This window comes from Crinia signifera, chromosome 2 (genome assembly GCF_055691185.1).
Source record: "Crinia signifera chromosome 2, ASM5569118v1, whole genome shotgun sequence".
NCBI classification, from domain to species: Eukaryota; Metazoa; Chordata; class Amphibia; order Anura; family Myobatrachidae; genus Crinia; species Crinia signifera.
The window spans coordinates 341,569,265-341,596,826 of NC_139218.1; the positions used below are offsets into that span (position 1 = coordinate 341,569,265).

At 43.8% G+C, this 27,562-nt stretch overlaps 1 protein-coding gene across 4 annotated transcripts in view; it reads left to right on the forward strand.

The window, feature by feature from the left end:
* MAP3K12 (mitogen-activated protein kinase kinase kinase 12) overlaps window positions 1-27,562 on the forward strand; it is a 109,820-nt gene that overhangs the window by 58,282 nt on the left and 23,976 nt on the right. For 2 of the 4 annotated variants that reach the window (XM_083169570.1, XM_083169569.1), the window contains 4 exons: window positions 9,393-9,874; window positions 12,898-13,081; window positions 15,106-15,297; window positions 22,145-22,303. In XM_083169570.1, the coding sequence (XP_083025696.1) occupies window positions 9,457-9,874; window positions 12,898-13,081; window positions 15,106-15,297; window positions 22,145-22,303 (953 nt within the window). In that variant the 5' untranslated portion in view covers window positions 9,393-9,456. Of the gene's footprint in view, window positions 1-4,013; window positions 4,222-9,392; window positions 9,875-12,897; window positions 13,082-15,105; window positions 15,298-22,144; window positions 22,304-27,562 lie in introns of those variants that run through there. The other 2 variants (XM_083169571.1, XM_083169572.1) reach the window with 2 other exon arrangements.

The window sequence follows — 27,562 nt, forward strand, 5'->3', positions numbered from 1 at the left end:
TTTTTGAGCCGACATGTGCCGACAGGCGGTATTTCATGCCCTACCATCCACTAGGGCGTGGAGGAGGTTATTAAAGCTGTGGCGAGCGAAGCGAGCCACCGTGCCCGAAGCATTGCGAGCGAAGCGAGCGATGCGAGGGTCCGATTCTCATTGCCAACTGTGTCCATGTCGACTGTGTCGACATTCGGATTAAAAAACAATGAAAAACCCATGTCGACATTATGACCAGTCGACCTTCCGCATGTCGACCTTTATGCAAATTCGACCTTAAGTCATGTCGACCTTGGCCCATGTCGACCTTAAGTCAGGTCGACCTTCCTGCCAGTCGACCTAGTGGGGTCGACCTAATGACTGTAGACCTAAGTTCATTCTGACAGATGTACCGATTCCGGACAAGACACCCCCCGGACAGGACACAACCCGGACTGGACCCTATAAGCTCCGGACTGCAGATTTTGATGTCCTGTCTGGCGGTCCGGAGTCTAGTCCGGTCCGGTTTTTACATAGTCCCAGTGGGTGGTGCTAAAGAGACAGGCAAAGATGAAGCTGGATCGATATAGGTGAGAGTGAGCATGTAGAGATGGAATCGGTACATAGGGTCCGGTCCGGGGGGTGTCCTGTCCGGGGGGTGTCTTGTCCGAGGGGGTCCCTGTGATAGCTATCACCAGGGACATGGGGGAGGGGAGATTACAGCCTCCCCGTGTGATCCGGACCGTCCGGTTTTTGCTACATGCCCGGACCGTTCAGGGAGACTTTATTCTAGCCCTCCTCCTCTCCCTGGTGACAGGTGTGACAGGCAGCCCCCCCGGACAGGACACCCCCCTGGACCAGACTCTACAAGCTCCAAAATGCAGAGTTTAATGTCTGGCCGGCGGTCCGGGGGTTTTGTCCTGGTCCGGTTTTCACCCATACCCACACCCACTTTTCTTTCCATCTCCAGCCATCCGCTCATCACCTGTTGGGCCCCCGACAGCCCTGTTAGGCCCCAGTACTATGAGGAGGTGTGGCCAACTCATTGAGGTGTGGCCAGGCACCCTGTGTGCAAAAATGTAAGCCAATGTGTGCAGGGCTTGGCAGAAAGTCTGCTGGAATCAACTGCTGTTGGCTGCACCCCCTCATAATACGGGGCCGGACAGCTGTCAGCAGCCCTGGCAATGCCACCTCCACACTTTTACTTGAGGTTCTGGAAAGTTGCTGTTGGTTTGTGATTGGTGGTGAGATGAGTTGATGTTTTTCCTAGGTTGCCAAAAAACTTTACACAGGCCCTGATTATAGAGACAGCATGTTATATAAGAGAGACAGTGCAATGGACAGCCAAGTACTGTTCCACCACTTTGTAAATAATATCCATAGGTGTATAGGAGATATACAGTATGTTGGAAACAGCACAGTAGAGAGAGTACACTTTATTGATAGCACAATACTGTGGTGTATAGGAGAAACAGTACATTGGACAGCACATTTTTGTAGTATTTAGGTGATACAGTACATTGTACAGCACTTTATAATGGTGCATAGGAGAGACAGTACATTGGGCTGCACTTTATAATGGTGTATAGGAGAGACAGTACATTGGGCTGCACTTTATTGTGGTGTACAGGAGAGATAGTACATTGGACAGCACTTTATTGTGGTGTATAGGCTATACAGTACATTATGTGGTGTATACGTTGACAGTACACTGGACAGCACTTTCTTACGGTGCTTAGGAGATATATTAGAACAATATTTGCGGGTAAATCCCGGAAAACGGGTTAGCCGCAAATATTAAGTATCACCGTAATGTACCAAGGGAAGACCGCAGCAGGAATCTCCGCACGGGGGGCTGCATCGCTGACGGCCACCTCCCCCATTGTTTTTCTATGGGGATGTGAAGCTGCCCAATGTATCAACATCGGGCAGCCCGGCTTTGCATCCCTGGGTAATCGCCATTCTGAGATCACACTGCTACCGGGGCAGTGTGGTCAGCGGGGTCGGCGAGGGGGGGGGGCTGCGCTAGCTGTGCATGCGCAGACCCCCCGGCTTCCAGCTGAGTACATCGCAGAAACGGGCTCCTTTCCCTGCGCCTGGCAGGTGATACATTCAGGTGATAGGATCGCATTTTACAAATGTGATCCTGGGCGGTAATATTATATCCAGATCACATTACACCTTAGTACATTGCGCCCAATTCAGTCTCCTCTGCAGTTGTGCAAAAATCGCTAATCTGGTCAATCAAAGCGTGTTTGGACCATTTTTAGATTGGTTCATGGTCGCTTCGTGATGCCACACGCAGCCGCTGCAAGATGGAAAATGTCCCTGCGATCAATGGGTCGACATGGGGTTTTTCAAAAAATTTTGTCCCACATTTTGACACAGTCGACATGGACACTGAAACACAGCACTGGGTCCCCTCACACGGCTCGCTGCGCTCTCCATGTTACGGACATAGTCAGCTCAAAACAAATGTGAAAAACCCCATGTTGACCATTTGCCTGTCGACCTTCCCCAGGTTGACCTAATGCTTGTGTCTACCTAATGACCATGTCGACCTAACCCATGTCGACCTAAATGCATGTCGACCTAATGGTGTCGACCTAATGCTTGTCTGTAGACCTAGTGAACGTACCCCCACTGGAGAGACAGCAAAATTCTGTGGTGTATTGGATGTCAGTATGCTGGAGACTGTGTAGTAGTGTGGTGTATAGGAGACAGTCCACTGGAGAGACTGCATTGTACTGGGGTGTATAGGAGAGACAGTTCACTAGAGAGACTGCATAGTACTGTGGTGTATAGGAGAAAGTACATTGGACAGACAGCACAATTCTATAGTTAACAGGAGACAGGATAGGTCACAAAACAGCACTTCACTGTGGTCCCTAGTACAGACAATACAGAAACAAGCACATTATTGTGTTGAGTAGATGACACAGTACAGTGGGGCAACTAATATCCCACAAGGCAATTCCAGCCATCCAATTGAGGGATACAAACCATTCAACTTCGCCTACAAATCACATTGTGTATATATACCAATGATGACAAGGAACTAATGCGCTGAATGGAGATTAACGTGTGAAAAAGCAATTAGCGCTAGCACACTACATTATATAATAAAGTAATCTTCTCTCCATTTAATCTATCTGTCTTTCTATTCTATGTAACGACTTTTGTTACTCTATCTTAATAAGGATCTCAATAAAAGTTAAATTTTAAATTAATATCATATTTACTAACAATAAGAGTGCGCCCACAAAGCTTCTTTCTCTCTTTAGTTCACTTCTCCCTAGTGAACAAAAAAACCCTCTACACAGTACAGTGGACATTACATTATTATGGTATGTACTAGGCAAGACAGTGCACAGGACAGTACTGTAGTGCCTATGGTACATACACTGGACAACCAACCAGTACAGCACAGCAAGATATATGCCAGGCAAAGGAAAACCAGTAGTACAGTATACAAAAGCATAGTACAGAGCACATGGAATAGACATACACATTAAGAAGTTTGTGAAGAATAATACAAGTTAATAGTAAAAACTGAGGGCACATATACTGTAAATTAGTATACAGAGCAGTCAGACCAGAGCTATAAGCATCAGCACTGAGGTATACAATATATAACGGAACATACAGTACACACACTTAAAACGTTGTTACTGTGATATATAGGTTACAGGTGACTGAGAGTTACTGGGACACCAAATGGGAGGAATATACATTAGGGGAGTGTATGTACTGTGGGTAAGGACACAGAATACACCAGAGGCTATGCATGCAGACAGCACACATCGGTATAGTGATATAGCACATTGCAGAGCATCGGGATAGACAGCGAACCTTTGATGTATTGATACAGGACATTGCAGAGCACAGTGTCTGTAGTGACACAGGACATTGCAGAGCACAAGCAGCGCACAGTCCATGTTAGGAATAGGAGTACAGGAGGACATTGCAGAGCACAGCACAGGCAGCGCACAGTTGGTGTGCTATAGGACACAGCAGAGCACAGGCAGAGCACAGGCAGCGGGGAAGGATCAGGTCTGGCTATGTGGACTGTTGTTGGCAGAAGGGACGGCGTGTAACCGGATTACAGCTGGTGACTGGCTGGCAGTGTGAGTGAGTGCATGTGGTTTATAGCACCCTCTGCACAGGGCATAGCAGACGCCGGAGGACAGGATCCTGGATTACTAGGTACTGCTACCGGATATACACATGTGCCTGGGATAATGTCTAGAGGTCAGTGCTAATACAATGCGGAGCTATTGGGGGCTGTGTGCTATAGTGGTGACACTGGCATTGCATATTACATCATACTTCTACATACTGCTTATGTGATAGCGTGTATGTGTGGTGACCTCAGTAATGCACTGCTTATGTTTCATATTGTGTATATAATGACATATAAAAGGCACATGTATATGTAATTTGACTGTGTGTGTGTGTGTGTGTGTGTGTGTGTGTGCGCACAGTTATATAGGATGGGTTACAATTAACAATTTCGTGTGTGATTGTGTGGAGACAGTGAATTTGTGGTGTTCATGTCAGTGTTGCAGACCAGGTGAAATCCTAAATATCAGAGTTTATCAAATGTATTACCCATATAATATACATAGGCAAGATAAGCAAATAAGTCACGATTGCTATAGTATATTTAGGTGTGTGTGTGTGTGTGTGTGTGTGTGTGTGTGTGTGTGTGTGTGTGCTGTGTATATGTTTATAAATGCACCCAGGTAACACGATATTTTCTTGTATCGGTTACGTATAGTACTGTATGCTATGTATTAGATGTTTGTGTTTGAAACATCGGTGTGTACATATCAATATTATATACAGTACTTTGTGTACATGACACAGAGGATGCCGAATGTGGCTTACATGCAATTACTATGCACATCCTGTATCCTTGTTGTACATGCAGTGTACAGATGCTCTGGTGTGATCACACTCTGCATATTTCTATATGTTGTGGACATGTATGTTTGGAATAAGAAGTATACAATGCAGGTGGCATGTTGCGGAGACAGACATTTTCAAGAATGCCTTTGTGTGTTTGTAGTAGGGGATATATGGTATAGTCCTTGTATGTGGCATTATTGTCGATGCATACAGTATGTATGTGTGTGTATGTATGAGATATATATATATATATATATATATATATATATATATATATATATATATATATGCCCACAGACACTATTTACACCACGTTGCACAGGCTTTTGTGGTTGCTTGAGATGTGGTGAAGGTGTTTCTTATGGCGATCTGCTGAACCATTTGCACCATTCACTGTGTTCGTTTCTCCAGTACAGAGAATATCAACACAACCTATAAAATAGCGCCGTTTGGTAAATCTCTCCAGCTGCTGGAGCATTTTTAATGTATCACCGTTCACTGTTTACTTCTTCTGCGATGATGTAATTATCTTTTTATAGACGCCTTTGCTTTTTTTCATGTGTGTAGTTCCGTTGCCGTTATCTGCTGGTCTCCTAACGATAAGACGCCCTACAGTATAGCAGCCTGCTCTGCCCGGGTGCCCAGTGTCCTCATACAGCTGTCTGCATGGGTTGTATAAATCCGGTGCTGCAGATGGTAACCATCTCTGTGTGTGTGTGAATGGATGCTCACAGCGAGTGGGGAGCAGCAGGTGCACACTACTCCTCTGCACATGTGCCTGTGTGTGTATGTTTCCCTGGAAAGGCTGCCTGTGGATTTACACATGGCTGCTGGCACTTTATATTAGAATGCTTTCTATGCTGGTAACTTGGAATCTATCTGACAGGTTCAGCTTTGCGTAGCTATAGAAGAAGCTCAGGCATTTTCCGTGAGCCTTCTGTGGCGCTGACCATTTCAGCACCTAGGACAGCAGAAAAGAGCCAGACTGATTTCGACCACATTTGTTCTATAAATCTCATGATTGTATTCACATTTTATGCACAGTGTGACGCGATGTGTAGGGATCACCAGTTGAATGTCACGTCGACAGAAATTATGTGCTGCACATAATATTTATTGATTTGCATGAGCAATCGCATGTGGCATGCGATTGGCGGGCAGCGGTGTAGCTGAGCGTAGTGCGATGGTGTAGCGGAGCTGGCGTGTGGCGGTAGTCAGCGGTGGGCGGCATAATTTTAAATCCCCTCACATGGCTTGCTTTTCTCGCCGTACACTATTATATTCTCCCTCTATGTCCACTTAGAGGGTATGGGTAAAACCTGGACCAGGACAAAACCCCCTGTCCTGTCCGGGGGGCTGCCTGTCACACCTGTCACCAGGTAGAGGAGGACGGGTAGAATAAAGTCTCCCTGTATGGTCCGGGCATGTAGCAAAAACCGGACGGTCCGGACCACACGGGGAGGCTGTAATCTTCCCTCCCCCATGTCCATGGTGATAGCTATCACAGGGACCCCCGGACAAGACACCCCCGCGAACAGGACACCCCCCGGACCGGACCCTACAAGCTCTGCACTGCAGATTTTGATGTCCTGTCCGGTGGTTCAGAGTCTTGTCCGGGTCCGGTTTTTACATAGTCCCCCACTTTTAGATGGTTAAGACAGAAAAAACACATGGGAAAGGTAAAAGTGTATTTTTTTTCACATTGTTTTGCAAAAAAATGTGAAAAAAATACACTTTTACCTTTCCCATGTCCACCTATTGTATGTGTTGAACTTTTGACCATGTCAGCATAAGGTATGTCGTGTCGACCTTTCCATGTGTTGAGCTATGGTCTGTCAAGCAGTAGTGATTGACATATTTACTGTCTACCTATTTATTGTCGACCTGCCGATGACATATCATTCATCCACAGGCTGACTCACCTGTACAAGTATCACAAGCAGGTTATGTTCTGTGCATGTATTGTATTTTACACTGGGGAGTTTAACTATGTACTGTGACAGTAATTATCACACCCGCTTCCTCAGACATGAAATCCTCACAAAATGACCTAAATCTCAAACATCAAGACCTGCTGACCCCAACAGGTCATATTTGGGGAACTTTCCTGTGCACAATGAAAGTAGGGCCACTGCCTTATACCTGTATTTAGATCAGGGGTGAGGAACCTTTTTTGTGCCAAGGGCCGTCTGTATGGGGAAAAAATCCTTCGGGGGCCATATATAAAAATTTCTCTTACAAATTGTCCTGCTGCAGCCGTTTCACGCTCTGGCGGCTGCCACTGAATAGGACTGACAGTCTCTGGCTGCTGTTAATTAAAAGGAATCTCGCAAGAACTACCAACCTCTTGCGAGAATTCCCCTGTACTTGACTCCTGGCAAAGGGTGGGAGGGCCACTCACATCAGCTACGGGGGCCGCATACGGCCCCAGGGCCTGAGGTTCCCCACCCCTGATTTAGATAATCTGTATCCATGTTGTGTGAAATGTATTGGAAACTGACTTTCAGCACCACGGACAGCAACCCTCTCCTTCGCTGCATCTCTGTCCTATGTGTTGCTGTCCCGGCTGACCCCTGTGGCACTTTGCTTTCCTTATTTAGTGAAAGGTTTAGCATAAGCTTAATAGCACTAAGAATTACTGGTAAAGGAATTACTGGGATTAGTTTTATGAGGCATCCATCACTCTTTTAGTGCACATAGCTGCAGTCAGACCAGACGCCGTTGCCAGCAAGTGTAATGTTAGCATTTCTATTGAGTTCCTGAAGATTCCATTATACACTCAGAGGCGATTACATACTGAGAATTTAGGCTTTGGAATGATAACTGTAAACGAATTATTGGAATACATGGGAAGCATTATGCATGTATTATAATTTTACAATAGCTAATATCATTACAATATGCGAGTTGCAGTTGTGCTGTAATAAGCTATTGTGATTATATTGTTGGTGATGAAAATAAGTGACAATTATGTGTGACAACTGTGACATTCAAAAGAGCATTAGAGCCGTGTTCAATAATAATATGTTGTACTGTAATTAATTAGAATCATTTTTACTATGCTTGAAGTATACAAATATATTTAGGACATAATGCATTATCATTATCAGCTAAACTATAAACTGTCAAAAATTCTGATATTTTGGTCTTTGCAATCTTAATAAACATCGGGGCTGATTCTGAGGTGAATGTTACTTGTACCACTGGCATGTCTTTGTATCCAGCGGCAGTACAAAAATATTAAAAAAGCCAGTACTTTTTTCCTAGCATACTTATTGGTGTGCGATGCGTGCGGTGCAATGCGATATTCATGTTAAATTAACAGGAGTGCTTGTACAATGAAATATCGCATAGCATTGCATGCCAGCAAATGGCATGTGATGCGATTTTTAATTGTACAAGCACCCTGATGGGTGCTTACGATGTTAAATGCACCCCCATTGTCAATGCCACCCCCACTATCAACGCCAACCCGAATCGTGTCGAGCGCGAGGGGCGGCGGTACGCGTCCTCTGACCTTTTCATACCCCCACTATCCACGTCGGTGTGGAGTTGATTTTAGATAGTGAATACGGAGAATACGAGCCCAAAGTGTGGCGAGGGGACGCGGAATACATGTAAAGTAATCCGTGTCCCCTCGCGGGGCTCGCTGCGCTCGCTACGATTCGGACTGGGTGGCTTGCTGCCCTCGCAACACTATCTAAAATCAACTCCACGCCGACGTGGATAGTGGGGGTATGAAAAGGTCGGAGGATGCGTACCTCCGCTCCTCGCAGGCTCGCCGCGCTTCGGGTTGGCGTTGATAGTGGGGGTGGCGTTGGCAATGGGGGTGCATTTAACATTGAAAGCACCCATCAGGGTGCTTGTACAATAAAAAATCGCATGCGATGCGATTGTATAAGATGTACTATGATCAAAAGATTGGGCGTCGTGCTAGGAAACCAGTACCAAAAAGCCAAAGGAGGCAACTTAAGTTAAGACACCTGTTTTAGGCTTCTGTGATCTGCTACAGTTTCCAAGGACCCAGCATCGGACCTCTTCCCTCCCCCTAAATGGCGTTGACACCCCCCATTTTCACAAACAGAGGCCGTTGTTGCCCCCTCCCCGCCAACCACACAGCAGTAGACTGTCAGTCACTGGGCAGAGAGGGGGTGGCGGCCTCTGTTTCTCTAAACGGAGGTTTGTTGCAGTGGCTACTATGGAGAGACGAAGCTAGGATCCTGGATGCAGTTTGGATAACTAACCCAGCGCTACGTGCTGCATTAACATATTAGAGCTATCGCCTCTGCTTCTAAGTAAGCCACATCTGAATCAGGCCCAATATCCTTGGGTTCCTCAATTCCTTTTAAAAAGCTCAATTAAATATAGTTGCTCCTTTATTAAAGCACAAACACCAATGCAGCATATAACTGAGACAGTTTTGCACTAGGCGTAGATTATTGTGCAAACATATCAGATCCATTGTGATGATTGTAAAGTAAATAATATTAATTGTTCTGTTCTCTCTGCAGGGCTTAATATAAGAACTGGACACAGTTTTCTTATCTGAGTTTGATATTATTCTCACAAACTATAATGGCATGTCTACATGACACTCGTACACCGTCACCCTCCTTTGCCAGCCTGCTGTCCGATGGGCCAATTAGACGCCTGGAAATTGATACACCACCTGGCTGCACCCCGGAACAAGAACTGACTCCCACACAATGTGTACTGCGTGATATGGTGCGGACAGAAGTTGCAATTCCCCATGAGGACTCCTCATCTCCCCTTACCTACAGTGTGCCACATGATCCACAAGAGCCTGAGGACAGAGGTGGTGGTGGCGGAGCAGCAGGAGGCCCCGGAGAAGACAGGCCATGTAGGGCACTTGGAGAGGGCCGCATGCAATGTCAAGCTGGTGTGGGGTTCTTGGGTGGACTTTTTGGATGTCTGAGGCCAGTTTGGGCAATGATTGGAAAAACCTATTCTACTGAACACAAGCAGCAAGAAGGTGGGTGAAACTATATTTGAATATAGAAATAACCCACATCATAAACCTGTACCTGAAAATAATTCTAGAAAGGACAAATAAAGGCAGACAGTGAACTTAGATTAAAAAAGAATAATACTATAAATATGAAACCTGCAATTGGATAAATCAGACAGAATTTGGGGAAGGTGCAAATAGGTTGAGAACAGTTCAAAATACATTGGCTGAATCTAACACAAAACAGGTGTATGAGGCGTGGAAACCACTAAACTGAAGAAAAAAAACATTAAACACTGAAAAATACATGTACGGTAAGTGGTGAAATTGAATCCCACATATAGGTGAATGTTTAATAAGGCCCGATGATTTTACCAAAAAAAGAAAATGGACTGATTTTTTACTTATCGGGCTATCCAATTAAAGACTTTTTTTGGGGAGGGGGGGAGATAAATTTCCCATTCATGGTATAACACATCGGGAGATATTCAGTTGTTTTTACCCAGCTCGTTATACCCGGGGGTGGTGAACTGAAATGTGTGAATGCATGGCTAAACCCAAACAGAATAAGTGGGATATGCTCAAAAAAAAAAAAGATCAATTGAATATCTTCCTATGATCTCTCGTCTCTTGGGAGACCGGATGCAATATAACAGTTGAATACCATCCATGGGATCCAGTACCTGTATCCAATGTGTATCATGGCTATTTGGGCTGTTTATTGAGGATTACGCTTTGTACCCGAAGCATAATCTCTGCTAACTTCTGGGTATCAGGCGCTACTTGAATAGCCCCCAGCAAATCAGTTAGCTGCAGTACAGAAGCTCATTGAATACTGGCCATAGACTGTAAGCCATCACGAGCAGGGCCTTCTTCCCTTTTCCAATCCCATACTTATATCATGTTGCAGGCATTCCCAACCTTGGTCCGTACACTAAAGGCCCATACACACTGGGCGACATTGAGCTGAAAGCCGCTCAAAACAGCATGTTTTAGTGGCTTTCAGCTCAAAGCCTCCCAGAGTGTTTGCCCCGGCGATGAGCGGTTAGCGCTGCTGCACGCTCCCGCATCATCGCTGGGAAAGCCGTGCATCTGCTTGGAATACCAGCAGATGATCGGCTTTGAGGATGGCTTTGCATAGCGCTGCACTATGCAAAGCCGCCCTCTCACCACTGGCGGTGCCGGGCAGGGGGAGAGCTCCTTAGTGTGTATGCGATCATCGCTGTCCATATACGCTGGGCATAGTCACCCAGTGTGTATGGACCTTAATACCCCTTTTCCATTAGCAAGCCGGGTCTCACCGAGGATTTTGTACCCTGGTGCAACCCGGCTTGCAAACACTGTCACACTGGCGCCCCAACCAGCATAAAGCTGGGCGGGTGACGTCATGGGGAAGAGGCGTGGTGCAGGTTGATGAGAACATCTCCCAGCGGCGACATCTGAAGAGCAGTGAAAGGGAAACAGGTCGCATCGACCCGGGTTACCTGTTTCCACTGCTCCTGGACCTGGGAGAATTGCAGGTCCAACGTAGGTAACTACCTGTGTTGGAGTAGATTTTGCCTTTCCACTAGCAAAAAAAAACTGGGTACTTATGTAGTATCTGGACGCCCGATTATCGCATCGCATCCGACCAAATTGCATGCGATGCGATGGACCCGATTTGCCATTGGATTCTATGGGAAAAAGGGTCCTTTTCATTTCCCTACTACTACGCATGGAGATGGATATAAACCTGTGGCGAGCGTAGCGAGCCACCGAGCCGAAGCGCGGCGAGTGGACGCGGATTCGTTAAAAAGTATTCCGCATCTCCTCGCGGGGCTCGCTGCGCTCGCCACGCTTCGGACTCGGTGGCTAGCTACGCACGCCACAGGTTTATATCCAACTCCATGCGTAGTTGGATAGTGGGGAAATGAAAAGGACCCTTTTTCCCATAGAATCCTATGTTAAAATGGACTCAGTCCATTTTAACATTGAATCCTATGGAAAAATCGGGTCCATCGCATCGCATCGCATGTGATTTGGTCGCATGCGATGTGATGCGATGGACCCGATTTTTTAATCGGGCGTCCAGATACTACATAAGTACCAAAAACTGTGTTTATGCGTGTCGACCCGGGATATTCTTGCTAGTGGAATAGGGGTATTACAGTCCAGGTCTTAGTGATATGCCTGCTTGGGTACAGGTGACTTAATTTGTAACTTAGTTTATTTTGATGTACAGTAATCAACTGTGCTGAACCTTAGACATCACTGAAAGCTGCATTGTTAATGTGCCTTGAGAACTGAGGTTGGGAATGCCTGCCATATTGTCTCCTCACCACCACATACAATGGCAACAAACCTTTGGATTCAGCTGCCCTGCTGTTTGTGTATTATGACTGCTCATGCAGCAGTGATCATAAACTTTGTCCATGTACTGTAATATTCTGTACTGTAATATTCTGTACTATAATATTCTGTACTGTAATACTGTTGGTCACTTTTTTGTTTATACAGCTTCTTTTAATGTACTGTGGACACTGGGGGGAAATTAACTAAGATGGGAATTAGACTTCACATGTGATGTTGCTATGGGGCAACCAATCAGAATCTACTTAATTATTTAGCACCCTCTAGAAGATAGTAGACATAATCTGATTGGTTGCCCATAGCAACATCACATGTGAAGTCTAATTCCCATCTTAGTCAATTTCCCCCACTGTGTCACACCCCTATACATAAAGTATCATCATAATAGACAAAAATAATATTCATATTTAATGGTCAATTTGATTTTTTTGATTATTCAGGTTCATTTAAGTCAAAGTGTATATCTTCTAATGGAAGTAAATATGAAATTGCCTGATTGGGATTGAGAAGAAAATATAAAACTGGATGATTAGATCTTTGATTTTAGGACAGCAATGACTGAATTCTGAGCTTTATAGTTGGTTGGCTAAGCATATTAGTTAGCGGATTCCAAATAAAAGTCAGTAGACACATCTAACATGCATTATCCATATCAGTTGTGTTTGTGTGAACTCACAAATCTGTTTTCCAATGTGAAGAGTCGTGGGAAGTGCCCTTTGAAGAGATTCAGGACCTGCAGTGGGTGGGCAGCGGTGCCCAGGGTGCGGTCTTCCTGGGAAAGTTTCATGGTGAAGAAGTAGCCGTGAAGAAAGTCAGAGAAATAAAAGAGACAGACATCAAACATCTGCGGAAACTGAAACATCCCAATATCATCACCTTCAAGTGAGCAATGTCCCTTACTGTCTGCAATTCTGCACTGACCCTGTTAGTTTATAGAAAAAGCTGGCTACTTCTAGAATGCAACAATCTAAAGGTGAATACACTGGGTGATTTTGCCTAGTTAGTATGGACAGCGATGATGAGGAAAATCGCTGGGCTGGAAATCACTCAGTGCATACACACTGAGCGATTTTCGCTCATCTATGCAATTTTCCCAGGGGTGGACAGCTTTCCATAGCAGGATGCTATAGAAAGCTGTCTACCCTGTCCCTTATCTACTAGTAATAACAGCAAATGAGCGTCCATGGGTGGCGATGATGTGGGTCATCGCCGTGCTGTACGCACTGGGCAGATTTTGAGCTGAAAGCAGTTCAAACGGTTAAAACTGGTCCTTTAGCCATGCAATAAAACTATTACTTGAGCTGTATTTATACTCCGGGACATGGATTGCCAGCTTAAGCCCCGTACACACAGGGGGACTGCATGCCGTGCTGAGCTCTGTGCTAAAGCACGCATTGCTCAGCACACATCGCTGCGCATGCTGTTAAGCACCCGTGATGTGTGCTGAGTTATCTGAGCTGAGTGGAGTTTTGCCTATTGTTTATAGCAGTATAGACAGTCTCTGCGGACTATGGCGGCATGCGGACCATACATCGCCGTTGCCAGGGGACATACACACGGAGCGATCCGTGCTTAATTTCTAATCGATTTAGTCAGATCGCATAGAAATGGGGTTAAAATAGCGCCGTGTGTATGTCCCTATAGACAACATTAAAAGAGATGTTGCATTTTATTTCTAAAATAAAAAGAATAGATTGGATTTTGTATTTTGTGGGCGAAAGCTGGAGTACCCAGAGTAAACGTACACAAGCTTGAAGAGATTATACAAGAGAAAGGACTTCAACCCAAGACCTCAGTGTTTGTGGCAGTAATGCTAACCATTACACCATTTGTACTGCCATGTCTTTGTACTGTGCGAATTCCACAGGAGGCATCTTATGTAAATAGATGCACACTGCCGGCTTCTCTGAACCGTTGTTGCGTTTGAGGACACACCATTAGATCATCTGTGTTATCATTAGGTATCTGAATTACCCTCTGGTTACTGAGGATGTCCGGAAAGTTCACGCTGCTGAGGGCAGTAACGCTGTCTCTGAGGATACAGCCACCGGCTTCAGCACTCCCAGAAAATGGGGCAGAACACACAGATGTTATCTGTAATGCTATATATTGCTGCCCCCAAATGCCAGCACCTTCTCATTCATGCTGCAGTGTTTGGGGTACTGTGAGTGATATCGCAGCCCCCAATCTGCACAATCACAGATCCAAGTACATCAGCAACTTACGGAAACATCGGCTTGGAAACACATTACCTGCTAACACATTACCTGCTTACGGAAACATCGGCTTGGAAACACATTACCTGCTAACTCACAGATGTACAATCTGTGAGTTAGCAGGTAATGTGTTTCTGAAGGAATACATAAACCTAGCTATACAGTGGGATGGGAATAGAAAAGGGGATAGGACACTGTAATAACTGATTGTGAACCTGCATGATTAATGATTCTCAAAGATAATTAAAAAAAGAGAAATTGAGTTAAGATTAAAAATGTCGAGTTCACAATAAATATCATATTGCTGTATAGTCATAAAATACCCCAATAGGAACAATAAGGGGCTTATTTACTAAGATGGGAGTTATATTGAAGATGGTATGTTGCCCATTTCAACCAATCAGAATCTACCTATTTATTTAGACTCTAATTGGTTGCTCATAGGAACATCCCATATTCAATAGAAATCGCATCTTAGTGAATAAACCCTTAAGTACCCAGCAAAGAGACTCATCATTGTTCCTATTAAAAGTTAAACTATAGTGATATTGCAATAAGTGTTCATCTCCCATTACTATTCTATTACTTATGTATACTTCTATAACTACATTAGCATGCTTGTTCCACAGTTATATTGTTGCCATTCCATAAAGAGTTCATCATCTTCTTATGGCACCTTCTATATTGCAGGGGTGTGTGCACTCAGGCTCCTTGTTACTGTATCCTAATGGAGTTCTGTGCCCAAGGGCAGCTGTATGAAGTCCTGCGTGCTGGGAGGAAGGTCACCCCCTCCTTACTAGTGGACTGGTCCATGGGTATAGCAGGTGGAATGAACTATCTGCATCTCCACAAAATTATCCATCGAGATCTCAAGTCACCTAAGTAAGTGTCTGCTGTGTTGTGTAATATCAGTTATTCCGTAGTGTTCTAAATATCAATTGAAAAATGGTTTATTCTCTTCAGCAGACAATGGGATTTGGGCTCTATATTAACCAAGGAGGGATTTGGGCTAACATGGTTTATAAACTGCTTATGTCACTATGATGTTATCATCACTCGTCTATGAATAACATCTATAGGATGACTGTAAAAAAATGTTACTCACGAACAACGTAGTTGAAAATTACTTTTTTACAATATTGCAAAGACTTTTCTTTATCCGAATTTCCATTCTTAAGCTGGGCCATACATCAGGAGTGTTATTTGCTGGTGCTGATGCAGATAGACGTACATCAGTGATCAACTATCTGCCGGAAGATTGGGAAATACTGCATGGTAAAAGTCCATGAGTCTCTGAACACGATCATGTTGGATTTCCCTGATCCCCTGACCCAGGCATGAGGAGAATGGGGAATGGCCATGATTCCCACCTGATATGTGTACCCCTTAATACAGTAATAGAATACCCATTTTACCCTGCCATTAAAACCTATTGCTGTTGCTGTGTCACGGTTCAGTGGTAACAGCTCACAGATAAAAATCCCGGGTCAGGTGACCTAGCATTTCTTTTAACCCGGTAACGCTGGAGTGGTAACAGATCCCACCCAGCTTATGTGACCTGAGTAGGAGCTTCCTGGGTGATGTCATTAGTCAGAGACTCAGAGAGGAGATTAGCCATGCTGGGAGACGCAGAAAGTTGTGAGAGCTGGGAGACGCAGAAAGTTGTGAGAGCTGGGAGACGTTAAAGTAAGAAGGGAGACCCGGGAGTTGTGAGATCTGGGAGTTGCTGAAATCAGATGAAAGATGCTGAAGGAAAAAGGGAGATGGGAGTTGTGAGCGTTGGAAAAGACCGAAAGAAAAAGGGAGATGGCAGTTGTGAAAGCTGGGAGATGCCATGGGAAAAAAAGAGAGAGCTGGGAGTCACTGAAAGAAGGGAAATCTTGAAGTTGTGAGAGCTAGGAGACACTGTTTGAAAATGGGGGAGCTGGGAATTGAGAGAGCTGGTAGACACTGAAGGAAGATGGGAGAGCTTGGAGAGCTGAGAGATACTGAAGGAAGATCAGAGAGCTGGGAGATGCTGCTGGGAGTTATGAGAGCTGGGAGTCCATGAAGAAAGATGTGAGAGCTGGGAGTTGTGAGAGCTGAGAGACACTGAAGCCAGTTGTGAGAGCTGGGAAACACAGCAGGGAGAGCGTACACTGCCTGTGCTAGCAGCCGCAACCTCCATAGAGTGAGAATAGAACCTGTGGCAAGTGATGCGAGCTCACAAGGGGCTCGTCCCCCTGTTGGAGTCCCGGCAGTCTAATGACCGCCAGAATCCCGACTCTCGGGAGGTCATACCACACCCGTATCTCAGAGCCTTTGTAGAAATACAAACATAGAATGTGACAGCAGATAAGGAGCAAGATGTACCAAGCCTTCAAAGTGATTAAATGGAGAGAGATAAACCACCAACCAATCAGCTCCTACCTGTCATTTTGTAAACAGCCTGTAACATGACAGTTAGCAACTGGTTTATCACTCTCTATCACTTTTCAAGCTTAGTACATTTGGCCCAAGAACCTCTTGTGGCATCTAATCTGCCTTATACTACTGTATTTATGTTTTTGGCAACTTCAGCCGTATTTGTTCCTAGGATCATTGTACGGATATCTTTATGCCTATCCCAAGTATGTATAAATTGCTCTACTGCCACCCCTGTAAAATACTGAACTAGGGAGCTTAACCCTGATTTGTTAGCACATATGGACAGACAGATGGATTGGGTGATGTCATTGATGACTCTTGCCTTTGGCTGATTACATTTTAAGGGATTATGATTTAAACTTTAAGCATTCCAGGCAGTGTAAAAATAATCTCTGTCTAGTCTGGATATCAGTGATGCTATGTGTTCCCAGACTGCAGATAATCCCCACTCAATGCTGCCATGGTCTATGGGCAAGGACCCACAGGGCCTTTAATGGATGACACTGGTTTGCCTGCGGGGTCTAATATATTTCTACAGCCATGAGAAGTTGATGGAGTTTGCTGCACAACACCTACAGGTCACAGTGCCCGGGTTTGCCCTACTAGGCAGCTGTTCACACACAGAGGACAAAGGACAGGACACCAGTAAAATGGCCAGAGGTTAGGATGGGCAGCTTAGCTCCAAATTCTAAACCGTAGCTATATCCGAGAGTTCCAGGCAGACAGGGAAGATCAGGAAACAGCCTGCGTAAGTAACGGGTGATCATACAATACAACATATAAAACCTGTTGCACTGATCAAATATAAACGCGTAGTAAAAAATAAGAAAGGACCATTGGTATGGGCACTCACCTTTGGCACCATGCCCATTAATAGCAACTCCACCAATTTTCCTATGAGGCCATTGAGTGTTATGGGGTGGAAACGGAGGTTGGCATTAAAGCAACACTGCATGCACGGAGCACTCTTTTTAGTCCAAGGATAATAGTGGAAAGTACAGTGCCAGGTATATCGTAGCTCTGAGATTGACAGAATCTTTAGAATGTTTGCCCCCCATAGCTTCTGATTCACACCTATAGTCATTGCACCTGTTCCGTATTATCATGGTGTTATCAAACGTTAATACATTATATTTACCACACATTGAGCTGGTGTTCTTATTATTTAGTTTTTTAAATGAGAAGATTTTTATTGATTTTGTATTATTAAACCAAACACCATAGTTTAACCGCATTGGCATTGCAGGGAATAGATATCATACATTAACAAACTGTGGGCCTGTTTCAGCTCCGCTGCCCGTATCCCCTCACACATACGCACATGCGCAGACCCCACCACCATCGGAATGGGGCCGAAATCATCCCCTACCGAACAAGCCTGAATCAGGCTGTGAATACACAATATAGCACACATCAGGCTAAGAATAGTAAGTGGATATTGTTTCAGCAGTATCAGTAATAGTCACACACATTGGCCCTTATTCAGATCTGACCACAGTACAAATTTGTTCTCAAAATGGGCAAACCATGTGCACTGCAGGTGGGGCAGATGTGACTTGTGCAGAGAGAATTAGATTTGTGTTTAGTTATTTTGTTTCTGTGCAGGGCAAATACTGGCTGCATTATTTTTACACTGCAATTTAGATATCAGTTTCAACACACCCCACCCAAATGTAACTCTCTCTGCACATGTTACATCTGCCCCACCTGCAGTGCACATGGTATTGTCCATTTTGAGAACAAATTTGTACTGCAATCAGATCTGAATAAGGGCCATAGAGTTGATTAAAGAAACATACAACATACAACAGCAAACAAAGTAAAGGAAACAAGATGTTAAAAAAAACACGAAGCACGAAAGCTCAAAGGATGTGGAAGGACATCTACCACTTATTCCAAATACATTCAAACTTATATTCAGTGCTGTGTGTTATATAGAGGTATTGCTCATGTTATACCGTAACATTAACTAAATACAGTCAAGCATGAAAATCAGGTCACAAAGAAGCCATCCAAGTGCAAGCTTACACACACCTTAGCTAAAGTGCATAGTTTAAAGGCACATTATCTACTGTATCTAAAACACCATCTTCACCCATTACAGAACTACAAATTACTAGTAGCTGAAAGACTTAAGGGGCCTGCACACAGGGATATGTGCTGAGCGTTCTGAGCGATGCTAGATTGCTCAGAACGCTCAGCAAGATCACTCAGCACACAGCTATGTCCGTATTTCAGAATATTTTTATATTTCAATGATGTATCTGGAGGTATCTTGCATTTATGTTGTACAAGCACATCAAACACATGACATACATACAAATATATTTTGTATGAATAAAACAAGGTTTCAAAACATGAAACAAAGTTTGTGTACAATCTCAGGCACTGAATTTGAATGCCAAGCAATCATTTTCTTGCACATATTTAGTGCCAGTTACATATCATGTCCCCAATAGTTCCAGTTGCATATCATGTCCCCAGTAGTGCCAGTTACAGATGACCTCAGTAGTGCCAGTTACATATCATGCCCCCAGTAGTGCCAGTTACAGATGTCCCCAGTAGTGCCAGTTACAGATTTCCCCAGTAGTGCCAGTCACAGCTGTCCCCTGTAGTGCCAGTTACAGATGGCCCCAGTAGTGCCAGTTAAATGTCATGCCCCCAGTAGTGCCAGTTACAGATGTCCCCAGTAGTGCCAGTTTCATATCATGTCCCCAGTAGTGCCAGTTTCATATCATGTCCCCAGTAGTGCCAGTTACATATCATGCCCCCAGTAGTGTCTGTTACAGATGTCCCCAGCAGTGGCAATTACATATTATGTCCCCAGTAGTGCCAGTTACATATCATGCCCCCAGTGGTGCCAATTACAGATGTCCTCAGTAGTGCCATTTATATATAATTTCCACAGTAGTGACAATTACATATCATGCCCGCAGTAGTGCCAGTTACAGATGTCCCCAGTACTGCTAGTTACGTATCATATCCCCAGTAGTGCCAGTTACATATCATGTCCCCCATAGTGCCGTTACAGATTTCCCCAGTAGTGCCAGTTACATATCATGTCCGCAGTAGTGCCAGTTACAAATGTCCTCAGTAGTGCCAGTTACATATCATGTCCCCAGTAGTGCCAGTTACATATCATGTCCCCAGTAGTGCCATTTACATATCATGTCCCCAGTAGTGCTAGTTACAGATATTCTCAGTAGTGCCAGTTACAGATGTCCCCAGTCGTGCCAGTTACATATCATGTCCCCTAGTAGTGCCAGTTACAGATGTCCCCAGTAGTGCCAGTTACATATCATGCCCACAGTAGTGCCAGTTACAGATGTCCCCAGTAGTGGCAGTAACATATCATGTCCCCAGTAGTGCCAGTTACATATCATGTCCCCAGTAGTGCCAGTTACAGATATCTTCAATAGTGCCAGTTACAGATATCCTCAGTAGTGCCAGTCACATATCATGTCCCCAGTAGTGCCAGTTACATATCATGTCCCCAGTAGTGCCAGTTACAGATATCTTCAGTAGTGCCAGTTACAGATATCCTCAGTAGTGCCAGTTACATATCATGTCCCCAGTAGTGCCATTTACATATCATGTCCCCAGTAGTGCTAGTTACAGATATCCTCAGTAGTGCCAGTTACAGATGTCCCCAGTCGTGCCAGTTACATATCATGTCCCCCGTAGTGCCAGTTACAGATGTCCTCAGTAGTGCCAGTTACATATCATGCCCGCAGTAGTGCCAGTTACAGATGTCCCCAGTAGTGCCAGTTACATATAATGTCCCCAGTAGTGCCAGTTACATATCATGTCCCCAGTAGTGCCAGTTACAGTTATCTTCAGTAGTGCCAGTTACAGATATCCTCAGTAGTGCCAGTCACATATCATGTCCCCAATAGTGGCAGTTACAGATGTCCCCAGTAGTGGCAGTTACATATCATGTCCCCAGTAGTGCGAGTTACATATCATGTCCCCAGTAGTGCCAGTTACAGATATCTTAAGTAGTGCCAGTTACAGATATCTTCAGTAGTGCCAGTTACAGATATCCTCAGTAGTGCCAGTCACATATCATGTCCCCAGTAGTGCCAGTTACATATCATGTCCCCATTAGTGCCAGTTACAGATTTCTTCAGTAGTGCCAGTTACATATCATGTCCCCAGTAGTGCTGTTACAGATGTCCCCAGTAGTGCCATTTACATATCATGTCCCCAGTAGTGCTAGATACAGATATCCTCAGTAGTGCCAGTTACATATCATGCCCGCAGTAGTGCCAGTTACAGATGTCCCCAGTAGTGCCAGTTACATATAATGTCCCCAGTAGTGCCAGTTACATATCATGTCCCCAGTAGTGCCAGTTACAGTTATCTTAAGTAGTGCCAGTTACAGATATCCTCAGTAGTGCCAGTCACATATCATGTCCCCAATAGTGGCAGTTACAGATGTCCCCAGTAGTGGCAGTTACATATCATGTCCCCAGTAGTGCGAGTTACATATCATGTCCCCAGTAGTGCCAGTTACAGATATCTTAAGTAGTGCCAGTTACAGATATCTTCAGTAGTGCCAGTTACAGATATCCTCAGTAGTGCCAGTCACATATCATGTCCCCAGTAGTGCCAGTTACATATCATGTCCCCATTAGTGCCAGTTACAGATTTCTTCAGTAGTGCCAGTTACATATCATGTCCCCAGTAGTGCTGTTACAGATGTCCCCAATAGTGCCATTTACATATCATGTCCCCAGTAGTGCTAGATACAGATATCCTCAGTAGTGCCAGTTACAGATGTCCCCAGTCGTGCCAGTTACATATCATGTCCCCTGTAGTGCCAGTTACATATCATTCCCGCAGTAGTGCCAGTTACAGATGTCCCCAGTAGTGGCAGTTACATATCATGTCCCCAGTAGTGCCAGTTACAGATATCCTCAGTAGTGCTTTTAGCAAGTAAAAATTTTTTTTTGCACTTTCTGGAATATATGGTTTTTGGAATAATTTGGATAAGGGATACTCAGCCTATAATAGTTATTAAGTACAGCATATTTATTACTCCTTCTTTGCATAAATCAGATGCAGAGCTGCAATGATCTGCCTAAGCTTTGTACTGAGTATATTAAGGGGATACATATTCATTTTTTTTAATAGTATTAACTTCTGTATATATGTATTCTGATGTGTGATAAGTATGAACTGCATTGCCTTTGCCTCATTTCCATGTTTGTAAACATGTCTTATAGCATTTATAATGGACATTTTTCTCCTCCATGTAAGTGTAGCAACTAGTTTCATTTCAGTACCTCTTGTTTTATATTTGCTCTTCTGTTACCCACAGTATGCTGATCACATATGATGACTTGGTAAAAATATCAGATTTTGGTACTTCTAAAGAGTTGAGTGACAAGAGCACTAAAATGTCCTTTGCGGGAACGGTAGCGTGGATGGCGCCAGAGGTCATACGCAATGAGCCTGTCTCCGAAAAGGTGGACATCTGGTGAGTGGATTATGGATGTACAATGTATTGTAACTAATGTACCTGAACAATATTTTAAATTACATTTTAATTTCCTGCTAATGCATTTACTGTGGATTTGTTTTATATATATATATATTTTTAGGTTTGTTATATTTAATAAAACACTCTTCCTAAAAACTAAGCATAAGATAATACAGTGTGTATGTATTCATGTATGTGGTGTTTGTACTTATGTATACCTTTCCTATGTGTTGTTACGTAGCAAATAGCTGCATGACCATGACGCAACAGTGCTCTGAATGTTTTGTCCCGTTTCAAAAGTACTTTACTAATACCCCTTTTACACTGCCTGAAATACCACAGGGTTTTCCATTGGAGCATTCTAAAACCTGGGTTTGCAGGCAGTGTAAAAGCACCCAGTTGAAATATGCCAGGTCGAGGGACAACCCAAGTAGCGAGCAGAATTGAACACTGATTGAACCCGGCTCGCGATGCAGTGTAAATGAGTGAAATGGGTCGATGCAAACCGGGTCACATTCACTGCAATGAAATAGCCGCTGCTGGGAGATGCTCTTATCTACCCTATGAGAAATACAATTCTACTTTTATGAACTCAAATTACATTACATTGTCATCACGGATGACCATTGTTGCGTGTCTTTATAGTCACGCAACAATGCCTATTAGATTCACTTTGAAAAGCTTTTGGCCATAAAAACATTGACAGCTATTAGTACAATATGGAACTGGATTGACTTTTTACTAAGTTGATACACGGTTTCTGTACAGATTTATTTTATATTGGCGCAATTCTGCAGTGTAGACATGGGCATTGCCATTATCAAATGAGTGACATGGGTGTGGATCGTTTTATCGACCACACTTAGGCCGACACCGTTGGGTCGACAGGTGGCAAGGTCGACAGAGTTCTAGGTCGACATGGGTGAAGGTCGACAGGTGTCTAGGGCGACATGGGTTTAGGTCGACACATGGGTTAGCTCGACAGGTCGTTAGGTCAACATGGGTTTTTTCACTTTTTTTTACCCGAATGTCGACACAGTCGACATGGACACAGTTGGAAGTGAACCGCAGCCCCTCACATCGCTCGCTTCGCTCGTGATGCTTCAGGCACTATTTTATTCTCACACCACGCCCTAGTGGATGGTAGGGCATGAAATACCGCCTGTCGGTACGTCGGCTCAAAAAATAGTGAAAAAACCCATGTCGACCTAAACCCATGTTGACCTTGTCCTGTCGACCTAGACACCTGTTGACCTTCACCCATGTCGACCTAGAACCCTGTCGACCTTGCCACCTGTCGATCCAACGGTGTCGACCTAATGACTGTTGACCTAAGTGCTGTCGACAATACGACCATATCCCAGTGACATAGGTATTTTCATCAGCTGCTCCAAGCATGTCCCTCACCATCTAGTTCCCAACAAGTAGAGAACCATCCCCCATAAAACAATAAACCATAAAAGGAAAATATTTCCTGACACATAGACACCACCTTACCCCAGAGAAAATACCTGTCAACAGAATATGTCAAAGTGTCAGTAAACAAGAGAATCAAATGGATCCAACGTGAGAAGACATCGTGTAAAGTTTGATTAATGTATCATCCGCAGCGCTGAGCTTGCGTAACGCTGTTAGTATAGTGACATTTCATGTAGTAGATCCTACATGCTGGAAGTATTGCTTAAACGTCACATGTCAGTTTCTTCACAGGCAGCAGTTTTAGAAAACCTTTCCTTGGGGAGAAATTACGTGCCAGGCAATTGGCAGGCTGCCCAGTCAGATGGGCCAGGGAGCCCAAGACTCTGCTTTTCCACTTACTTATATTAGTCATTTTTCCACTAAGTGTGGTGGAGCAGAAGCCTGGGAGGGGGAATCACAGAAGGAAACAGTAGAAGCTGCATTTGGTTATTCTCAAATGTATTGGGAACACCTTTGTTTCATTTACCTCAGTTCATTACTCTCTATACCTAAAACTACCAAAAATGAGTTGTCATTGTTTTGAAGACATAATGGGGGTAAGCAATCCTGCGCTGCTATTCCCCACAGGGGAAATAGCGGCGGGGCCCTATTCAATGCTGTCTTTATCGACAGCATTGAAGAGGGATCACGGCAAAACGAGCCCGACTTTAGAAGCTGTTGTGGGCCTTTCTGCCGATAACGGCCGTGGATTGTCGTGATCGCGGCAGTAGATTGACAATCTATGGCCGTTTTTGGGGACACACCCCCTTTTGCCGATCGGCAGGCAGGACATTGAATCCCGTCTGCTGATTTGCTGTCGGGCAAACCGCTAACGAGCCTGGATCACGGCTGTCAGGAGGGATCGACAGCCGTGATCCGGGATTGCATACCCCCTATAAATGAAAACATACAAAAAACATAGTTAATACTGTGACACGACTGCCATTTTCCCTGAGATTTCCTTAGCGGTGTGTGGTGCGGGTCCCCTGTACCCAATATAAGAACACCAATGCCTTCATGAATCATATTGATGCTCTTAGGCTAGAACTAGTTTTTTTTCGCTAGCTATGACTTCCAGAGAGATTTTGAAAAGGAGTTAATGATTTGTAGAAGGACAGCTAAGAAAATTGATATGCAGCTTAAGGTCAGTTGTTTCCTTGCTATCTAAAGGAAAATAACTGACCCTCCTATGTGGAATGGCTTCTTTTAGATACTTGAAACTTGAATTCCTTGGGAATACTTAGGAATACGTCCACATTGATACTACTATGTAGTAGTAGTAGTAGTGATAATAATAATAATAATAATAATAATAATAATAATAATATATTTTTACTGAGGTGTTCTCTTGAGAAGGGGAATTCTACCTTTGGGAAACAATTCTTTGTTGTCCATTTTGCAAACAAATGGCTTCACTAATTTGATTCTTACTCTGGTTCTTTTTCCCAAACTCTTCTGGGCCCAAGCATTTTGGATATGGGAGACTAAACCTTTAATAAATATTTTGTTTGTACCGACAATGATGTTTCAATCTCATGCTCTCATACTAAAGAGGACCACTTGACCCGGATCTTGCATTGGCTCCTCGATCTTCAGCATCCCTAGAGTACCACAGCCAATACTGCAGCACATTTTGTGGATTTCTAAACAACTTCCAGAAATTCACCACACTCATATTCTGCTGCTATTAATGTTCGCATGGTGTGATCGGCTATTTTGTGAACATTCCATGACCTGGTCGGCTAGGAGTTCACAAGTAAGAGGTCTTGGGCTATACTAAGTAGCTGCCACGGATCAGCCGTTTGTAGTTGAACATTTACGGCTGAACTAATCTTTAATATAAAGCTGGTGTTTTTTTTACACAGAATGGTTACATTTTCAGGTCCAATCCACCAAAAAGTATAGGGCCAGAGCACTTAGCTTTAAAAGTGATAAAATGGAGAGTGATAAACAGCCAGCCAATCAGCTCCTACCTACCATGTCACAGACTGTGTTTGAAAAATGTCAGGCAGGAGCTGATTGGTTGGTTGTTTATCACTCTCCATTTTATCACTTTTGAAGCTAAGTGCATCTGGCCCAGAGCCCCTTTAGTATGATCCCTATAAAAATTAATATTAGATGACATATCTGTTGCGGCTACTGATGGTCTGTAAAACTAGTAACGCTCCCAGCTGATCACCGTGAGCACATTTTTTGACTAGTTAAAAAAAGAATACTAAAAAAGAAATAAAATCAAATGTACACACCATAGCTACAATAAGTGCCCAGCACTAGTCCCACAGCCAGTATGGTGACCGCTAAAGCGGGATAGCAGGCATGAAGTTTTCCTGCAAAACTATAACCAACACCAGTCTGTGATTGGCTAAGCTTGGGACAGTATAATGTTATACTAGCCTCAGCATGGTTCGACTAGGGCAGAGAATTGGGCCTACAATGTGCTGAATATTTTAACCCTTTGAGTGCCAAAAATATCGGCTAAAAATGCTAGCGTCGCTCACATTTGTTATATTGTGTTAAAAAATATTATGTAAAAAAAAATTATATTTCTTGTATAAGGTAAACATTACAGGTCATTATGATGAATAAAATTGTTTGCTTGGCAATTTTCACACCAATTACGACAAATTCACTTGGCACTTAATGGCTGCCTGGGTACTGCACAGCTCGGTAAATATGTTCCCCATGTCCGTGTCCCTTATTAGAATGCGTCTTGTGCATATCTGTATGTGTGATGTACATCTGTACTGCCATTGTTGCCTGTTCCTTGTACTGATAACCCTTTCTATTGCAGTATGTGCATTGTTATTTTTAATGTCTGTAAAGCACCTTGAGTCCTGTTGGAGAAAGTGCGCTATATAAATAACACTTACTTACTTACTTACTTACTTACTTAAAGGGTTAAGCACATTTCTGTAACTACAGTATAAGTCCCAGCAAACCCTGGCAGCTTTTGCCCGCAGTACCACAAACATACATAATAGTACAAATAATTCCACAACACACATTATTGCATTCATTGAATACATCTCACCTAAATCCCTGTATCAAGCTTCAAAAAGTGATAAAATGGAGAGTGATAAAAAACCAGCCAATCAGCTCCTACCTGCCATGTTACAGGCTGGGTTAAAAAATTACTGTTAGGAGCTGATTGGCTGGCTGTTTGTCACTCTCCATTTTATCACTTTTTGAAGCTTGATACATCTAGCCCAGAATCTGATTGGTTGCTGTGGCCAACACCCCATCTCTAATAGATTTACCCCTTAGAAGCTGTTTGGTTGGTACTCGGTCCAAAAGTCCCACTTGACTCAGAATAGGACGGAGATGCAAAAAAAGGTGCGAATTTCCATGTGCGCTTTGCGCAGTAACTCATTATTTGTGTTTGTGAATAGAGACCTATGCGTCCCAGAAATCAGGCCCTATGCATTTGTCAGTGTTACCTGCCTTAATTGTTACTGCCCTGTACCTAAGCTTCCCATCCGTAGTCCTGACACATTTGTGAAACCATACAATGGGGTAGATTTATGAAGTATTGATAAGGGAGGAGAAGTGAGCCAGAGGCGCAGTGGCCCATGGCAACCAATCAGCTGACCTGTATAATTTTATATTATAAACATTACAGATGCTACTGCAGTGCCGATTGGTTGCCATGGGCCACTTCTCCTCTGGCTCACTTCTCCTCCCTTAGCACTGCTTTATGCATCTAACCCAATTTATTTTATGCCTATATGTGACCAAGTATATAAAGCCTCCATATGTATATCTCTCATGGTTGTAACCACTATCTTTCATCCTTTATTT